We start from the raw sequence: 19716 nt of genomic DNA on the forward strand, positions 1-19716 counted from the left end.
TCTTCTTCTTCTTCTTCTTCTTCTTCTTCCTCTTCTTCTTTTCTTCTCCCTCTCCCTCTCCCTCTCCTTCCTCCTCCTCCTCCTCTTCCTCTTCCTCTTCCTCCTCCTCTTCTTCTTCTTCTTCTTCTTCTGCTTCTGCTTCTGCTTCTGCTTCTGCTTCTGCTTCTGCTTCATCTCCCTCTGTCACCCAGACTGGACTGCAATGGTACTATCTTGGCTCACTGCAGCCTCTGCCTCCTGGGTTTGGGCAATTCTTGTGATTCAGCCTCTTGAGTAGTGGGGATTACAGGCACATGCTGTCACGCCTAGCTAATTTTTGTATTTTTAGTAGAGATGGAGTTTCGCCATGTTGGCCAGGCTGGTCTCAAATTTTTTACCTCATGTGATCCACCCACCTCAGCTTCTCAAAGTGCTGGGATTACAGGTGTGAGCCACTTGCCTAGCCCCTTTCCATTTGCTTTTCCATCTTCCTTTTTTCCCCTCTCACAGCTTTCCCTGTATCTGTGTCTCCCCCTCCATGTGTCCAGGAGGGTGGTAATGGAGCTGGGGTTGAGGAGGGCTTGGGGGACTCCAGCTGGGGTACCCTGTTTCTACACTAACTTGGGGTGTGATATTGAGAAAGTTCCTTGGCTTCCCTGGCCAGGGAGGAGTCATCAGTGCCCGGAAGGAATTACAAACCCCCTCTGGGTGAATGGGGTCATTGAGAGGTTGCAGTGGGGGTGGGGCCAGGCAGAGTGGAGGTGGGAAGGCAATGGCAGAGAGTCCCTGGGCGGATGGACTAGAGCCAAGGGCAAGTTCAATTTGGGAAGTGGAGACCACCACTCAGTATTTACCCACAAGTCCTCCCTGGGCGTGTTTTGTCACCCCCATTTCCCAAAGAAAGCAGTCAATGGTGAGAGGAGCCAGGATTCTGGTCCAGGACATTTTTCTGAAGTGCCAGGTACTGCACATGATAGGCAAAGGGGTTCTCGCCCTGGCCCTGATGCTCAGAGGCTGTGTGACTTTTGGCTGCTCACTGTATCTCTCTGAGCCTCATAGTTTCACCCGTAAAATGAGCAGACCACCCAACAGGGGTGTTTCAAACCTTAGGGTTTCCAATTTAGTGTGTCTTTCCTTATCCAAGAGCTGGGAGAGGAAAAGGGTGGAGACTGGGAGACTGCTAACCCCAGACTTCATAGTCAGAAATCCCTGGGCCCAGATACCCACTTTGTTACTTCCTGACTGAGCCTTTCCTCTCATTGAAAACTGAGCCAGGCACAGTGGCTCATGCCTGTAAATCGCAGCGACTCGGCCTCACATGAGACCAGGTGTTTGAGACCACCCTGACCAACATAGCAAGACTCCATCTCTACACAAAAAACAAAAAGAAAAACCACCGAGAACCAAAACATTAGCTGAACATGGTGGTGGGTGCCTGTAATCCCAGCTACTCGGGAGGCTGAGGTGGGAGGATCACTTGAGCTTGGGAATTGGAGGCTGCAGTGAGCCATGATTGCACCACTCCACTCCAGGCTGGACGACAGAGTGAGACCCTGTTTCAAAAAAAAAAAAAAAAAAAATTAAAGAAAAGAAAAAACTAAACAAACAGGGATATCCCACCTTCCTCCCAAGGTGGAGAGCAGAGACACAGCAAGTGTCAGCAATGAAAGTGATACTTAGGAAAGGTACTCAGGACAAGAGGGGCTCTTGGGGTGGGGGGAGCAGATGCAGAGAGTGAGGAGGACCGCAGGGGAGCCGGCTTCCTCCGCCCACCTCTTTGTCTGCTCCCGTTTATTATTTCTGCCCTTTCTCTTTGTAGGCAACTGGAATTATTTTGGCTGGGGTGAGCAGCACAGTAAGTACTCAGCCTGATTGATGTTCTGGGAGGCCCATGGGAAGGTGGGCACCTTGATGATCCCAAGGCCCCTCCCCACTACCACACAGGGAAGAAGGGAGCCTGTGACCAGCATATGGGGGCCAGAGGGCTTGGCGAGACCCCTTTCAAGCTTTCCTGTACCCTGTTCATTAGTGCCTGTCTTGGGAAGCCTGCCGTCTGCTGGGGAGTGGGCACCATCGTTGGGGTGGGGGGGGTTCAGCCTGGAGGAGTGGACATTTAGACCAACAACCTGCCTGTCTCCAGCTGGGCACTGTGACCCCCTCCCCCCACTCCCCCTGTATAACCTCACCTCCTCTCCTGTATCCACTGCCTTTTGGTTTTCCTATCTTCCTTCTCCGCTTGGAAATGGGTCCAGTGTCACTCAGAGGGTAGTGGGTGGCCGGGGTCTCCAACAAAGGGGCGGGCCAGGAACCTCAGGGAGATGCATGTGGGGACCTCACCAACCCCCAAGGCTCTGCCCACACTCACACCTTGCCTTCCATCTTCATTTGCTCTCCCAGGGAAGAAGGCAAGCCACCCCCTCCCTAAATTTAATGTCCATTTTCTTTTCTTTTTTCTTTTTTTTTTTTTGTGAGACAGAGTCTCACTCTGTCACCCAGGCTGGAGGGCAGTGGCACGATCTCTGCTCACTGCAAGCTCCGCCTCCCGGGTTCACGCCATTCTCCTGCCTCAGCCTCCCAGGTAGCTGGGACTACAGGCGCCTGCCACCATGCCTGGCTAACTTTTTTGTATTTTTAGTAAAGACGGGGTTTCACCATGTTAGCCAGGCTGGTCTCGATCTTCTGACCTCGTGATCCACGTGCCTTAGCCTCCCAAAGTGCTGGTATTACTTACAGGCGTGAGCCACCGCACCTGGCCCTAATTAAATGTCCATTTTTCTACCTAACAGCAGTTCCCAACCTTTTTGACACCAGAGACCAGTTTCATGGAAGGCAATTTTTTTATGGACTAGGGTTGGGGGATGGTTTCTGGATGATTCAAGCTAATTGCATTGGTTGTGCACTTTATTTTTATTATTATTACATTATAGTATGTAATGAAATAATGATCCAACTCATCATCATGTAGAAGCAGTGGGAGCCCTGAGCTTGTTTTCCTGCAACTAGACAGTCCCATCTGGTGGTGATGGGGGACAGTGACAGATCGTCAGGCATTAGATTCTCGTAAGGAGCAACCTAGATCCTGTGCATGCACAGTTCACAATAGGGTTCACGCTCCTGTGAGAATCTTTTTTATTTTTTTGAAACGGAGTCTTGCTCTGTTGCAAGGGATGGAGTGCAGTGGTGCGATCTAGGCTCACTGCAACCTCTGCCTCCTGGGTTCAAGTGATTCTCGTACCTCAGCCTCCCAAGTAGCTGGAATTACAGGCCTGAGCCACCATGTCCAGCTAATTTTTTGTATTTTTAATAGAGACGGGGTTTCACCATGTTGGCCAGGCTGGTTGTGAACTCTTGACTTCAGGTGATCCACCCACCTTGGCCTCCCAAAGGGCTGGAATTACAAGTTTGAGCCACTGCGCCTGGCCTCCTGGGAGAATCTAATGCCACAGCTGATCCGACAGGAGGCGGAACCCAGGCGGTAATGTGAGTGATGGGGAGCAAGTATAAATACAGATGAAACTTCACTCATTCACCCAACCGCCGCCTACCTCCTGCTGTGCGGCCCAGCTCCTAACAGGCCACAGACCAGACCCGTGCCCTAAGGAGTTGCTCCCTTTCTCCCATACCCCGCCTCTTCTAGAGAAACCCAGTCCTCTATTCCTTTTTTTTTTTTTTGAGATGGAGTCTCGTTCTGTCACCCAGACTGGAGTGCAGTGGTGCGATCTCTGCTCACTGCAACCTCTACCTCCCGGGTTCAAGCGATTCTCCTGCCTCAGCCTCCTGAGTAGCTGGGATTACAGGTGCATGCCACTATGCCTGGCTAATTTTGTATTTTTAGTAGAGACAGGGTTTCACCATGTTGGCCAGGCTGGTCTTGAACTCCTGACCTCAAGTAATCCTCCTGTCTTGGCCTCCCAAAGTGCTGGGATTACAGGGGTGAGTTACCATGCCTGGCCAGTCCTCTATTCTGAGGATAAATCTGCCTCCTTCTCTCTTCTCCACCAACTGGAAAGTCCTTCACTCCTTCCTAATATCCAGGGGGACAAACCTATCTCCAGGACCAGTGAAACTGTTGACAAACACTTTGGTCCACCACAATTTATCAAAAACAAGTTGGTTAAAAATCAATTTAGGGCCGGGTACAGTGGCTCACGCCTGTCATCCCAGCACTTTGGGAGGCCGAGGCGGGCGGATCACGAGGTCAGACCTTGACCTGAGCTGAGATCGCACCACTGCACTCCAGCCTGGGTGACAGAGCAAGACTCCATCTCAAAAAAAAAAAAAAAAAAACCCATTTAGGCCAGCCACAGTGGCTTACACCTGCAATTCCAACACTTTGGGAGGCTGAGGCGGGAGGATTGCTTGAGCCCCAAAGTTTGAAATCAGCCCGGGCAACACAGCAAGACCCCACCTCTACAAAAAAAAAAAAAAAAAGGCCAGGTGTGGTGGTGCGCCCCTGTAGTCCCAGCTATTCAGGAGGCTGAGACGCGAGGATTGCTTGAGCCCAGGAGGTCAAGGGTGCAATGAGCCATCACTGTGCCACTGCACTTCAGCCTAGGCAACAGTGTGAGACCCCATTTCTAAAAAATAAATATATTAAAATAAATAGATAAATAAATCAATTTCGCCAAACTGAATGCTTGGCAGACAGGGCAAGCTTGATAACAACTAACTTGCCACAAACGAACGGTACGGTCAAAAGCAAAGACAGGCCAGGCGCCACAGCTCACGCCGTAATCCCAGCACTTTGGGAGGCCGAGGTAGGCAGATCACTTGAGGTCAGGAGTTTGACACCAGCCTGGCCAACATGATGAAACCTCGTCCCTATTAAAAATACAAAAATTAGCCAGGCATGGTGGTATGTGCCTGTAATCCCAGCTACTCGGGAGGCTGAGGCAGGAGAATCATTTGAACCTGGGAGGTGGAGGCTGCAGTGAGCTGAGATCGCACCATTGCACTCCAGCCTGGGTGACAGAGGGAGACTCCTTCTTAAAAAAAAAACCAGCCACGTGCGGTGGCTCACGCCTGTAATCCCAGCACTTTGGGAGGCCAAGGCGGGCGGATCACTAGGTCAGGAGATTGAGACCATCCTGGCTAACACAGTGAAACCCCGTCTCTACTAAAAATACAAAAAAATTAGCCAGGCATAGTGGTGGGCACCTGTAGTCCCAGCTACTCGGGAGGCTGAGGCAGGAGAATGGCGTGAACCCGGGAGGCGGAGCTCGCAGTGAGCCGAGATCACGCCACCGCACTCCAGCCTGGGCGACAGAGCGAGACTCCATCTCAAAAAAAAAAAAAAAAAACCCCAAAACCAAACAAACAGAACGAAACACCAGTGCAGCTAAAGCTGATAGATAATTGGGTCAAAAAGGAAAGACAATTGAGCTAAAAACAGACCATTCGGTCAAAACAAAAGTGGTTGAAAATATCCAGAAGCAGGCAATTTAGTCAAGAGCTACTTAGTAGAAAGCAGAGCCTGGGCAAAAGCAAAAAGAATTCAATTCAAAGTAATTTACCCTTCATAAGCAGATAATTTGTCAGAAAAAAAAAAAAAAAAAACAACTGGGCGAACATGTGCACAGCCTCATGCAATTTGGCTGGAAACAGCCCGGTCAAGGACAATTGGGTAGAAAGAATGCTGGCCGGCCAAGGTGGCTCATGCCTGTCATCCCAGCCCTTTGGGAGCCTGGGGCGGGGAGATTGCTTGAGCCCAGGAGTTCAAGATCAGCCTGGGCAATATAGTGAGATCCCATCTCTACAAAATAATAAGTAAATAAAATTAGCTGGGTGTGGTGGTGTATACCTGTCGTCCCAGGTACTCTGTAGTCTGAGGTGGGAGGATCTCTCGAGCCCAGGAGGTCGAGGCTTCAGTGAGCTATGATAGCGCCACTGCACTCCAGCCCAAGTGAGAGAGACTCTGTCTAAAAGAGTGGATGAATACAGCAAAAGTCTGAAGGTTTCACTCATTGCCCTGAGACTTTGGGGTCTGGGGATTTCTTCATTTTTTTACATCCTCTTCCCCTACCCCATACTTCTCATGTTTTCTTCATGGACTACTTTTTTTTTTTTTTTTTTTTGATACAGGGTCTCATTCTGTCACCCGAACTGCAGTGCAGTGGCGTAATCATAGCTCACTGCTACCTCGATCTCCTGGGCTCAAGCAATGCTCCTGCCGTAGCCTCCCGAATAGCTGGGACTACAAGCGCCCACCACCACACCCAGCTAATTTTAAAATTTTTTAAAGAGATGGGGTCTTGCTCCATCCTGGCTAACACAATGAAACCCCGTCTCTACTAAAAATACAAAAATTAGCCGGACGTGGTGGCAGGCGCCTGTAGTCCCAGATATTCGGGAGGCTGAGGCAGGAGAGCTTGCAGTAAGCAGAGCTTGTGCCACTGCACTCCAGCCTGGGTGAGAGAGTAAGACTCTGTCTCAAAAAAAAAAAAAAAAAAAAAAAAAAAAAAAAAAAAAAAAAGGGGGCTTGCTGTTGTCCAGGCTGATCTTGAACTCCTGGGCTCAAGTGATCCTCCTGCCTTGGCCTCCCAAAGTGCTGAGATTACAGGCATGAGCCACTGCACCTGGCCCATGGACTAAATTTTACTTTACTTTTATTTTATTTTGTTTTTTGGAGACAAGCTCTTGTGTCACCCAGCCTGGAGTGCAGAGGTGTGATCTTGGCTCATGGCAGCCTCTGCCTCCTGGGTTCAAAAGATTATCCTGCCTCAGCCTCCCCAATAGCTGGGACTGCAGGCGCCTGCCACCACGTCCGGCTAATTTTTGTATTTTTAGTAGAGACAGGGTTTTGGTATGTTGCCCAGGCTGGTCTCGAACTCCTGGCCTCAAGTAATCTGCCCGCCTTGGCCTCCCAAAGTGCTGGGATTACAGGTGTGAGCCACTGTGCCCAGCCTTTGCTTTACTTTTATCATTCTTTTTAATTAAAAAAATTAAAAAGATTGCATTATTGAAATCTTTTTTTTTCAGAAGGTATAGAAAAGAATAAAGAAGAAAATGTACAATCCCCAATTATGCCACCACCCAGACATGTTGCTTTTAGAATTGAATTTTTTTTTAGGATTTAGAAAACAAACTGTTCTTTTTTCTAAGGAAGCCAAACCAAACCAAAATATCTTTTAGTTCTTATTAAACATGAAGTTTGGCAACTCTACCATATTTCATTTTAGCAATTGATTCTGAGTGTGTGGTGGTTTTGCCAAGCTAAGAATCTAATCCTTTTTGAAAAAGACAGAACCATGTCATAGCATCTTCTTGGTTCTTGCACAGGTAAGTTCAGGTCTAGGGTCCTCACCCTCAGATATCAGGAAATCTCTAAGGGTTAAAGGGCATTCCCTCCACCTTGAACTCCTGATCTTCCTCCAACTTCCTCCTGTTTGTGACTCCTGTTATGGAAACTAACTGCCCAGCGGAAAAAATCCCATCTCATTTTCAGAGATCCTGACCTTGAACAAAGTTGTTCCTCACATTTGAGCTGAAGGATGCCCTCTACTTTGTCCCTGTTTTCTTCACCTTGTAGGACCTACACTAGCACCTAGACTGTAGATCCAATTTGACCCACATAAAGCAAAGTAGGGTTTTCACCTCCCTTGTTCTGAAGCCTAAACCTCTATTAACATGACCCACAATTCTTGATCCATACTAGTAAAACATTCTCTTCTTCAGTAGCAGCACCCTAAGTCTGGGAAACTATATTGGCCCCCATCATGTGCACTCTCTCTTCCTCACCCTCTTCCCATACCTCCTCTCTCTTCCAGACGATGACCCCGACAGTGCAGTGGATGATCGCGACAGTGACTACCGCAGTGAAACGAGCAACAGCATCCCACCGCCCTATTACACTACGTCGCAACCCAACGCCTCAGTCCACCAGTATTCTGTTCGCCCACCACCCCTGGGCTCCCGGGAATCCTACAGCGACTCCATGCACAGTTATGAGGAGTTCTCTGAGCCGCAGGCCCTCAGGTAGGTGCTGCAGAGTGTAGTGTGCACGTGTATGAGGGTCCTGCTGTGTCTCCTAGAGTGGAGAGAGAGGTAGGGGGCTGGATGGAGCTAGAGGTGGAGTTCCAGGAGGGCAGAATTCACATTTTCTTGTGGGAATGAGCCCTTTTTTTCTTTTCCCTTTTTTTTTTTTTTTTTTTTTTTTTTTAAGACGGAGTCTTGCTCTGTCACCCAGGCTGGAGTGCAGTGGCACCATCTCAGCTCACTGCAACCTCCGCCACCCAGGTTCAAGCGATTCTCCTGCCTCAGCCTCCCTATTACAGGCACACGCCACCACTAAGCCCGGCTAATTTTTGTACTTTTAGTAGAGACAGGATTTCACCATGTTGGTCAGGCTGGTCTCAAATTCCTGACCTCAGGTGATCCCCCACCTCGGCCTCCCAAAGTGCTAGGATTACAGGGGTTAGCCATTGCACCCAGCCTCTTTCTTTACCCAAAAGCTTGCAAGAAAATTCTACACAGCCAGGCATGGCGGCTCACCCCTGCAATCCCAGCACTTTGGGAGGCCAAGGCAGGTGGATCACGGGGTCAGGTGTTCGAGACCAGCCTGACCAAAATGGTGAGACCCCCCCCCTCCCGTCTCTACTAAAATTACAAAAATGAGCCGGGCGTGGTGACAGCCGCCTATAATCCCAGCTACTCAGGAGGCTGAGGCAGGAGAATCGCTTGAACCCCAGAGGCGGAGGTTGCAGTGAGCCGAGATCACACCACTGCACCACTGGCTGGCTACAGATGCGTGAGACTCCGTCTCAAAAAAAGAAAGAAAGAAAAAAAGAAAATTCTACAAGCAGCCTGGTGTGGTGGCTCATGCCTATAATCCCAGCACTTTGAGAGGCCAACGCAGGAGGATAGCTTGAGTTCAGGAGTTCGAGACCAGCCTGGGCAATAAAGTGAGATCTTCCGTCTCTGCAAAAAAATACAAAAATTAGCCAGGCATGGTGGCGTGTACCTGTGGTTCCAGCTACTCATGAGGCTGAAGTAGGAGGATCACTTGAGCTTGGGAGATCAAGGCTGCAGGGGGCCAAGATAGCACCATTGCACTGCAACCTGGGTGACAGACCTTTTTTTTTTTGGACACAAGATCTTGTTCTATTGCCCAGGCTGGAGTGCAGTGGCACCATTGTGACTTACTGCAGCCTTGAACTCCTGGGCTCAAGCGCAAGCGATCCTCCCACCTCAGCCTCCCCAGTAGCTGGGACTACAGACACAGGCCACCACACCAAGCTAATTTATTTTTATTTTTTTGTAGAGATGTGGGTCTTGTTTCATTGCCCGGGCTGGTGTTGAACCCCTTTTTATTCCTATAGCATCACTGAGGCTGGCCAGGGAAGAGGGTCCCAGGCACTAAGGTTGGAGGAGGTATCTAATCAGGAGATGATAAGGTTTGTTGAGTGACTAAGTGAACGATTAGAAGAGGGCTAAGTGGCAGCCCCTATGTTCCCCTGCCTGCACTTAGACAGAGACAGATATTTCTGTTGATGCTGAGCATGATCCTGGGTTCATATAAGCAGCATATAACCGAGGGCCTGACCTGGCCAGAGAGTGGGGGGCATTCGCACAGGTAAGTGATGTTTCAGTGGGTACCAGAGGATCGGTAGGAGTTTTCTAGATAAAGCAGACAAGGAAGAGACCATGGCAAGTACACAGGTTTATGGTGTTGGAGAGACAATGAGGTGGCCGTTGTGGCTGGAATGGAGGAGGTGGGGAGAAGTGGAGGGAGGTATGCAGGGGGAGTTTGGAGGATATGGGCCACACAGGGCTAGCACAGATTTTATTGCAAGGCACTAGGGAGCCATGGTAGGATTTAGAGCAGGGGAGGGAGGTGATTGGATTTACGACTCCCTGTGGCTTCCAAGGGAAGCAGGAACTGTGGGGACAGCATCTGGTAGAAACAGCAGAGGCTGGCCTGGGGTGGGGCCCAGGGTACAGGGAAGTGAATGCATTTCCTATGCTTCTTCGAGGTGGAGGCCAGGAGACGTGCTGCGGGGCTGTGGTGATGGCACTGACCCTGAGTTCCCAGCACAGTCAATTGCCTGTCTTCCACAGACCGCAAATGCCACAAAAGCGGGGATTTTTTTTTTTTGAGATGAAATTTCACTGTTGTTGCCCAGGCTGGAGTGCAATGGCATGATCCCAGCTCACTGCAACCTCCGCCTCCCGGATTCAAGTGATTCTTCTGCCTCAGCCTCCCGAGTAGCTGGGATTACAGGCATACACCACCACGCCCAGCTAATTTTGTATTTTAGTAGAGACAGGGTTTCACCATGTTGGTCAGGCTGGTCTTGAACTCCTGACCTCAGGTGATCTGCCCACCTCAGCCTCCCAAAGTGCTGGGATTACAGGCATGAGCCACTGTGCCTGGCCAAAAGCGGGAATTTTTTTTTTTTCTGATCATGGCTGTGTTTTCCGGCCCCTAGAGCAGGATGTGGCACAGAGTAGGTGCTTAATCGGTGATGAGTCAATGCCTGTGTGACTGGGGCTCAGGTGGGCAGTGACTTGGTACCCCGGCACCTGAACCCTGTTTCATCCCCACAGCCCCACGGGTAGCAGCCGCTACGCCTCCTCAGCGGAGCTGAGCCAGGGAAGCTCTCAGCTGAGTGAGGACTTCGACCCCGACGAGCACAGCCTGCAGGGCTCCGAGATGGAGGACGAGCGGGACCGGGACTCCTACCACTCCTGCCACAGCTCGGTCAGCTATCACAAAGACTCGCCTCGCTGGGACCAGGATGAGGAGGAGCTGGAGGAGGACCTGGAGGACTTCCTGGAGGAGGAGGAGCTGCCTGAAGACGAGGAGGAGCTGGAGGAAGAGGAGGAGGTGCCTGACGATTTGGGCAGTTATGCCCAGCGTGAAGAGGTGGCTGTGGCTGAGCCCAAAGACTTCAAACGCATCAGCCTCCCGCCAGCTGCCCCGGGGAAGGAGGAAAAGGCCCCACCGGCACCCACCGAGGCCCCCGACACGGCCAAGGTGGCCCCCAAGCCAGCCACACCCGAGGAGGTGCCTGCAGCTGAGCAGATTCCTGAGGCTGAGCCCCCCAAGGCCGAGGAGAGGTAACAGGAGGGGACCAAGGGGCCAGAGGGGCTGCCAGAAGGTCACAGGGTCAATAGAGCTATGATGGGGTCAGTGTGAACCTGGGCAGTTGCCAGGGCTGAAGTTGTCACAGACCCTTGGGTTTCTTAAAGGGATCAGAGGTGACAGAACAGAGTACAGGGGTGAAAGAGGGTTCAGGGGCGTCGTGAAGGGGTCTTAGAGGTTGTGACCTTAGGGGTTGCTGGGCTCAGAGAGGTCAAGATCCTGGGCAAATGGGGGGCCAGAGGGACTGGGCTGGTGAAAAGGAAGCTGGGGAACAGTGAAGTGTCAGAGAAGCGTTGGGTGTGTGGGAAGGGGTGAGGGCACCGAGGCGGGCCAGGGGACACAGGTGGGTCCCAGTGTCTTTGAGGGGTCAGAGATACCATGGGGAGCCATGCGTCACTTTCACAGCTGGAGGGTCGAGGGAAGGTCAGGAGTCACAGAGAGCCAGCCCAGAGCCTCATAGCGTTCCCTGCCTCAGTTTCAGGCTGAGAGAGGATGAGGAAGGCCAGGAGGGGCAGGACTCCATGTCCAGGGCCAAGGCCAACTGGCTGCGTGCCTTCAACAAGGTGCGGATGCAGCTGCAGGAGGTGAGTGACACGCCCAGCCATGCCCCTTCCACACTCAGCCAGGCCATGCCCAATGCCACGCCCACACATGGTTTGGCCACACCCACACCTAAATTGGCCACGCCCAACACCCCACCTGTACCCAAGCCTAGCCTGGGCATGCCTAGTGCAGTCTGCACACTGTGCCCATGCCCCACCCACCCTGACCCTTCCTTAGCCACGCACACACACAGCCCAGGGTATCCCCATGGCCTGTCCACACTAGCCTGGCTATGCTCACTCTCAAACCCCACACCAAGTCTGGCCCCACCCATCCCCAGCCCAACCTCCTCCCCAGTGTCAGCCTGGGGTTTCTAAGTCAAGAGGGAGGAGAGAAAACTGGGGCTGAAACCGGGCTGAAGTCATGGTTAGGGATCAAGGTCAGGGTTAGTTCAGCTATCAAAGATCAGAGGTCAGGGTTAGAATTGGTGTTAGGCAAAGGGGTCAGTGCCTAGGGTCAAATTGGAAGTCATTGTCAGGGTTAGGGAAAGGTCTGGGGCCGGGTCAGTAGGGGAATAGGAATCAAGGGAAGGAATTAGCATCAGAGTCAAGGTGACTGTTCAGATAGGCAGCAGGATTGAGGCCATTCATTTATTCCTTCATTCAGCTCATCCTGGGCTGGGGACAGCTGTGTTGCTCTCCAGGGTTACCCTCCAAACTGCAGTAGGATTGGCAGGAGGAGATTCTAAACAGGCTTCCAGAGATTTAGACCATCAAATATCAGAGCCACAAAAATACCAAACGAAATTTCTTATCAGTTTTAAAATAGAAATCTATTTTTTGACTCAGCGATACATACATATGGTTCTAAATTAGACAAGTGGAAGAGTACACAGTGAAAAGGCTATTGGATAACTTTCACTAGGTCAAGAAATTAAATTGAAAAAAATAGCAGCTACTATTGGAACTATGTGATATACAAGAAAAACAAATTCTGGAACTAGTAATATGACAAGAAAAAGACACATGGAGGGCTCTCTGGGTTTCATAGGAAAAGCATAAAAGTAATCCAAGGCAATCAGGAAAACTCCCTGGAGGAGATGACACTTAAGGAAAAGTGATATCCAAAATATTTCAGCAATATTTCAGGAGCTCACGCCTGTAATCCCAGCAATTTGGGAAGCTGAGGCGGAAGGATCACCTGAACTCAGGAGTTTGAGACCAGCCTGGGCAACATAGTGAGACCTCATCTCTAAAAGAAAAAAAAAAATTCAGAGCTGGGCGTGGTGGCTCATGCCTGTAATCCCAGCACTTTGGGAGGCTAAGATGGGTGGATCGCCTGAGGTCAGGGGTTCAAGACCAGCCTGGCCAACATAGTGGAACCCCATCTCTACTAAAAATACAAAAAATTAGCTAGGCGTGGTGGTGGGTGCCTGTAATCCCAGCTACTAGGGAGGCTGAGGCAGGAGAATCGCTTGAACCCAGGAGGCAGAGGTTGCAGTAAGCTGAGATTGCACCATTGCACTCCAGCCTAGGAACAAAAGGGAAACTCCATCTCAAAAATATTTCAGGAGCTGAGTGTGGTGGCTCGTGTGTCCCAGCTACTCAGGAGGCTGAAGCAGGAAAATATATGAGGCCAGGAGTTCAAGACCAGTCTGGGCAATATAGCAAGACCCTGTCTTTAAAAAAAACAAACACACCCTCAATATTTCAGAACAGAAGAGTACTGCCTGTCTTCCTCATAGGACACCCCCCCCATGTTAACCCTTTAGTTACAAGATGGAGGGAAGGTAGGGGATGTAGACCCCGGCTCTATGCCGAGACCTGAATGATAAATAGAGGCTGGTTGGCTGCAGAAGGTGGAAAGAGGTACAAGCTGAAGTCACAACTCCTGGAAAGGGCCCGGGGCCAGAGAGCAGATGAACAAGTGAGACTGTAGGGGGTTTAGGGAATAAGCAATGAAGAGACAGGTCCATTGAGGTGGTTGAAAGAAGGGAGCTTCTTTCTCCCCCAGCCCATCTTACAGATGGGCAAACTAAGGCCCAGAGATGACCAGGGAACTTCCTAAAATCACTCAGCCAGGACTAGGACCCAGGCCATCTGACTCCCAGCCCAGAGGGGAGTCAGAAGTGGGTGCGGAGCCTGCTCTGGGAAGGGGAGGGACAGCCACACTGACCATATCTGTCTGTCTGTCCCACAGGCCCGGGGCGAAGGAGAAATGTCCAAATCTCTATGGTTCAAAGGCGGGTAAGTAATAGAACTGTGAACTGTGGGTGGAAGATTTGAACCCTGAGCCCAAAGCTGGTTTGCGCCTGAGGTTCAGTGCAGAGAGGATGGGGAGGGATTCCATTTAGAGAGAGGACAAATAGAGCTTGGGCAAAATATGTCACTTTCATAAGGCACACAACCACACACAGACGCAAAAGATAGTAATCTTTGAAGATAGGGCTGGGTGCAGTGGCTCATGCCTGTAATCCTAGCACTTTGGGAGGCCGAGGCAGGAGGATCATTTGAGGTCAGGAGTTCAAAACCAGCCTGGCCAATATGGTGAAACCCTGTCTCTACTAAAAATACAAAAATTAGCTGGGCATGGTGGCAGGCACCTGTAAACCCAGCTACACAGGAGGCTGAGGCAAGAGAATTACTTGAGCCCAAGAGGCAAAGGTTACGGTGAGCTGAGATCGCACCACTGCCCTCCAACCTGGGTGACAGAGCGGGACACTGTCTCAAAAATAAACAAACAAATACATAGGTAAATAAATGTAAGATAAAGCAGATACTATTAGGAACTAGACATTACTGGGAAATATACACTATACATTTGTAATCCTGGAGCAAAATTTTTGCTTTGATTCTATTTTTAAATCTCTTTGATTATTGCTACAGTTGTGGGCTCTTTAATTAAAGATAGTTCTTTAGTCTTCAGTGGAGCATGTGGTCACATCTAACCTCTTACGTTATGGATTTTCAGGTTAGAGGATGCACAAGATATTTTTAAAATATGCTCAGGTTTTAAAATAGCAGCACGATAGTGACCTTCCTTGTACGTCCTTGGCAAACAGGCAGGGAGACAGCAGCTGGGATTGCTTAATAAATGGGCAGGTGCCCTAGCTTGAGAGCCTTGGATGCAGGGCCTGAAATGGGGATTCCTGTGCACGTGATCATGTGATTTATGAAGGGTGTGCTCTCAGGAGAAACCTGTCAGACAAGGGGAGGCTGCCGAGAAAAGATGTGGTTTTTTTTTTTTTTGAGACGGAGTCTCGCTGTGTCGCCCAGGCTGGAGTGCAGTGGTGCGATCTCGGCTCACTGCAAGCTCCGCCTCCCGGGTTCACGCCATTCTCCCGCCTCAGCCTCCGAGTAGCTGGAACTACAGGCGCCCGCCACCTCGCCCGGCTAGTTTTTTGTATTTTAGTAGAGACGGGGTTTCACCATGTTAGCCAGGATGGTCTTGATCTCCTGACCTCGTGATCCACCCGCCTCAGCCTCCCAAAGTGCTGGGATTACAGGCTTGAGCCACTGCGCCCGGCCAAAAAGATGTGGTTTAGGAGTCTCAAAGCCTCAGGTGGCTCCTGCAGAAAGCTTTGTAGGTTGAATAGCCCTGCAGGGCTTGTCTGGAGTCATTGGCTGCAGGCACCTATCTCATTGGCCAATGAAAACATTTTGGGGCCAGGCGTGGTGGCTCATGCCTGTAATCCAACACTTTGGGAGGCTGAACTCCTGAAGCCTGATGTCAGGAGTTCAAGACCAGCCAGGTCGGCCGGGTGCGGTGGCTCATGCCTGTAATCCCAGCACTTTGGGAGGCCGAGGTGGGCGGATCACGAGGTCAGGAGATCGAGACCATCCTGGCTAACACGGTGAAACCCCATCTCTACTAAAAATACAAAAAATTAGCCAGGCATGGTGGCGGGTGCCTGTAGTCCCAGCTACTTGGGAGACTGACGCAGGAGAACAGCATGAACCTGGGAGGCGGAGCTTGCAGTGAGCCGAGATCACGCCACTGCACTCCAGCCTGGGCAACAGAGCAAGACTCCGTCTCAAAAAAAAAAAAAAAAAAAAAAAAAAGACCAGCCAGGCCAACATGACAAAACCCTGTCTCTACTAAAAAATACAAAAATTAGACAGGTGTGGTGGTGCATGCTTGTAACCCCAGCCACTTGGGAAGCTGAGGCAGGAGAATCGCTTGAGGCTAGGAGTTCAAGACCAGCCTGGGCAACATAGCGAGACCCCCATCTCTACAAATAAAATTTTTTAGTTAGCTACATGTGGGCCGGGTGCAGTGGCTCAGGCCTGTAATCCCAGCACTTTGGGAGGCCGAGGCGGGTGGATCACCTGAGGTCAGGAGTTTGAGACCAGCCTGGCCAACATGGTAAAATCCCATCTCTACTAAAAATACAGAAAATTAGTCAGGTGTGGTGGTGGGCACCTGTAATCCCAGCTACCTGGGAGGCTGAGACAGGAGAATTGCTTGAACCCAGGAGGCAGAGGTTGCAGTGAGCTAAGATCGTGCCATTGCATTCCAGCCTGGGTGACAGAGTGAGATTCCATCTTAAAAAAAAAAAAAAAAAAAAAAAAAAAAAATTAGCTGGGTGTGGTGGCATACACCTGTGGTCCGAGCTACTCAGGAGGCTGAGGTGGGAGGACTGCTGGAGCCCAGGAGGTGGAGGCTACAGTGAGCCGTGATTGTGCCACTGCACTCCAGCCTGGGTGACAGAATGAGATCTTGTCTCAAAAGAAGTCTGGGCACGGTGGCTCACACCTGTAATCTCAGCCCTTTGGGAGGCCAAGGTGGGTGGATTGCCTGAGGTCAGGAGTTCGAGACCAGCCTGGCCAACATGGTGATACCTTGTTTCTACTAAAAATACAAAAATTAGTCAGGCATGGTGGTGGGCACCTGTAATCCCAGCTACTTGGGAAATTAGCTGGGTGTGGTGGCATACACCTGTGGTCCGAGCTACTCAGGAGGCTGAGGTGGGAGGACTGCTGGAGCCCAGGAGGTGGAGGCTACAGTGAGCCGTGATTGTGCCACTGCACTCCAGCCTGGGTGACAGAATGAGATCTTGTCTCAAAAGAAGTCTGGGCACGGTGGCTCACACCTGTAATCTCAGCCCTTTGGGAGGCCAAGGTGGGTGGATTGCCTGAGGTCAGGAGTTCGAGACCAGCCTGGCCAACATGGTGATACCTTGTTTCTACTAAAAATACAAAAATTAGTCAGGCATGGTGGTGGGCACCTGTAATCCCAGCTACTTGGGGAGCTGAGGCAGGAGAATCGCTTAAACCCGGAAGGCGGAGGTTGCAGTGAGCCAAGAAAGGTTTCATATTTTATTTTATTTTATTTTATTTTATTTTATTTTATTTTTGATACAGAGTTTTGCTCTGTCACCCAGGCTGGATTGCAGTGGCACGATCTCAACTCACTGCAACCTCTGCCTCCTGGGTTCAAGCAATTCTCCTGCCTCAGCCTCTTGAGTAGCTGGGATTACAGGCATGCACCACCACATCCAGCTAATTTTTGTATTTTTAGTAGAGATGGGGTTTCACCATGTTGATCAGGTTGGTCTCGAACTCCTAACCTCAGGTGATCCACCTGCCTCGGCCTCCCAAAGTTCTGGGATTACAGGCGTGAGCCGCCACACCCGGCCTCATTTATATTTTAGTATGTTATTTAGATTCACCTTAATTCACGTTTTCATTCAAGGTGGGCAACTGCATCATCTCCCCATTTTTCAGATGAGGAGGTTGAGACCTGGTGTCTCCATTTCTTAGGACTGCTATCACAAAGTACCACAGCCGGGAGGCTTAAAACCACAGCAATGTATTCTCTCGCAGTTCTGGAGGCCAGAAGTCTGAAATCAAGGCATTGGTAGGGCCACGCTCCCTCTGAAATCTGTAGAAGAGAACTCCTCCCCTGCCTCTTCTAGCTTCTAGTTTGCTTGAAATCCTTGGCCACCGAGTACTGGTTTGTAGATACGTCACTCTTTGCCTCAGCCATCATGCAGCCGCCTTTTCCCCATGTATCTCTTCTTCTAAGGGCACCAGTCATATTAGATTAAGCGTCTACCCTACTCCAGTATGACCTTATCTTAACTAATTCATCTGCAACAACCCCATTTCCAAATAAAGTCACCTTCTGAGGTAGTGTGGGTTAGGGCATCAACATATCTTTTTCTTGTGGGACCCAATTCAACCCTTTAACACCTGCGGAGGTTGAGTATTCTCTCCAGGGCTCGAGTGATGTCTCTGTGAGGAATAGGGACATCTGGGCCCTCAATGTCCCTCGGTGTCTTACAGCCCAGGGGGTGGTCTCATCATCATCGACAGCATGCCAGACATCCGCAAGAGGAAACCTATCCCACTCGTGAGCGACCTGGTAAGCACCCTCGTCCTTTACTCCCTGAGCAGAGTAGGCCTGCTATAAGCAGTACACAACCTGTGGAACTGCCCATGGTCAACCTGGGGTTGGGGACTAGCTAAGAATTCTCTGAGACTAATGTAATCTGATTTCTACCCTCACGTGCTGCATGGACACTTCAGGCCATGGTGAGTGATGACGACATGGGCCCCTTGGGGTCTTCTCCCCAAACTCCCCCACTGGGATCTTCTAACAGGCCCCCAATTCATGGATTCTGGGGGAACCTTGCCATGTCCCACTGTGTTGCATGCTGTGAGTCAGGGGTGTGGGGCTGCTCACTTTCCAGGGTCCCTTCTAACTGAAAGCCTCTGTCACCTCCTAATTCTTTTTTGGGTCTGGCCCGGATGCTCTCGGTGACCTGTTTTCAATTTGCGGTTGTGGCTTCAAAATGTGGCTGCTGGCCCCATCCGTGGCTGTGAACTCTCCCGGTGGTAATCTCATGGATGTCAACCCTGGACTCCCTCTTCTGTGACCTCCCTAGTCCCTGGTCCAGTCCAGGAAAGCGGGCATCACCTCGGCCTTGGCCTCCAGCACATTGAACAACGAGGAGCTGGTGCGTGGGGCACTCCTTTTTGCCCGGGTCAGGGATGGACTGGGCTGGGAGCTTCTGGAATTGTCCAAGCCTCTGTGGGTCCCTGGGAAGAGGAGGGGTGTGTGTGTGACACAGACTGGCAGAGGGCAGCGGGGATTCCGACAGCGTGGAGGCCGGGGAGGGTCTGGAACTCTACCGCGTTCAGTGCTGGGGCGGAGTGGGGCAGGACAGGGACAGCGCCAGGTTGGCCCCCACAAACCGCATCCCCTCCCTCCCTGCAGAAAAACCACGTTTACAAGAAGACCCTGCAAGCCTTAATCTACCCCATCTCGTGCACGACGCCACACAACTTCGAAGTGTGGACGGCCACCACGCCCACCTACTGCTACGAGTGTGAGGGGCTGCTGTGGGGCATCGCGAGGCAGGGCATGCGCTGCACGGAGTGTGGTGTCAAGTGCCACGAGAAGTGCCAGGACCTGCTCAACGCCGACTGCCTGCAGCGTGAGCGCAGGGCCTGAACGCAGGGCCGCGGGTTGGCGTGGGGGGCCCCCGGGCTTGCATGGCAGGGAAAGGCTGAAGGGGCAAGGCGATGGGTAGGGCACCATGGGGCGGGGCAAGGGGCGGGGCGTCGTGAGGCAGGGGAGGGACTGGGGGTGGGGTTAAAGGGGCAGGACTCCCTGGGGGCAGGGCTAGGGGGACGAGCGATGGGGAAAGAAACTGGGAGGGTGTCAGAGAGGAGTGGGGCAGGGCTCAGGGACTAGCTAGGTTGTGCAAAGGACAAGCTTAGTGAGAAGAGGCAGCTCCCCTGGATAAAATGGGTTAGTTAGGGGTAGCTCTGAGAGGAAGAGGGGCTCAGAGAGGGAAGGGGTTCAGACTGCGAGAGGACTGTGGAGGAGGGGGGTTGGAAGGGGGAGGAGACTCAGAGGAGGTGGGACCAAGAGAAAGGGAGGGGTCTCAGAGAAGGAAGGGGCTCAGAAATGTGGAGGGGACTCACAGGGGTGGAGATCAGAGATGCGGAGGGGATTCAGAGGAGTGGAGCTCAGACAGGCAGCGGGACTCAGAAGGGTGGGACTCAGAGAGGGGTCCGGAGACTCATAGTTGTGGGACTCAGAGAGGGGGCGGAGACTCAGAGGGGTGGGACGCAGAGGGGCGGGGACTCAGAGGGGTGTGA

At 51.3% G+C, this 19716-nt stretch overlaps 1 protein-coding gene across 1 annotated transcript in view; it reads left to right on the top strand.

The window, feature by feature from the left end:
- The window catches only part of UNC13A (unc-13 homolog A), a 96416-nt gene that overhangs the window by 25685 nt on the left and 51015 nt on the right, over positions 1–19716 (top strand). Inside the window, 10 exon segments of the mRNA XM_017879566.1 lie at positions 528–579; positions 1799–1834; positions 7746–7953; positions 10525–11037; positions 11538–11646; positions 13805–13851; positions 17893–17971; positions 18136–18141; positions 18495–18566; positions 18827–19046. Coding sequence (XP_017735055.1) covers positions 528–579; positions 1799–1834; positions 7746–7953; positions 10525–11037; positions 11538–11646; positions 13805–13851; positions 17893–17971; positions 18136–18141; positions 18495–18566; positions 18827–19046 — 1342 coding nt within the window.

The sequence above is a fragment of the Rhinopithecus bieti genome, unplaced genomic scaffold, assembly GCF_001698545.2.
Source record: "Rhinopithecus bieti isolate Rb0 unplaced genomic scaffold, ASM169854v2 scaffold_9899, whole genome shotgun sequence".
Taxonomy (NCBI): Eukaryota; Metazoa; Chordata; class Mammalia; order Primates; family Cercopithecidae; genus Rhinopithecus; species Rhinopithecus bieti.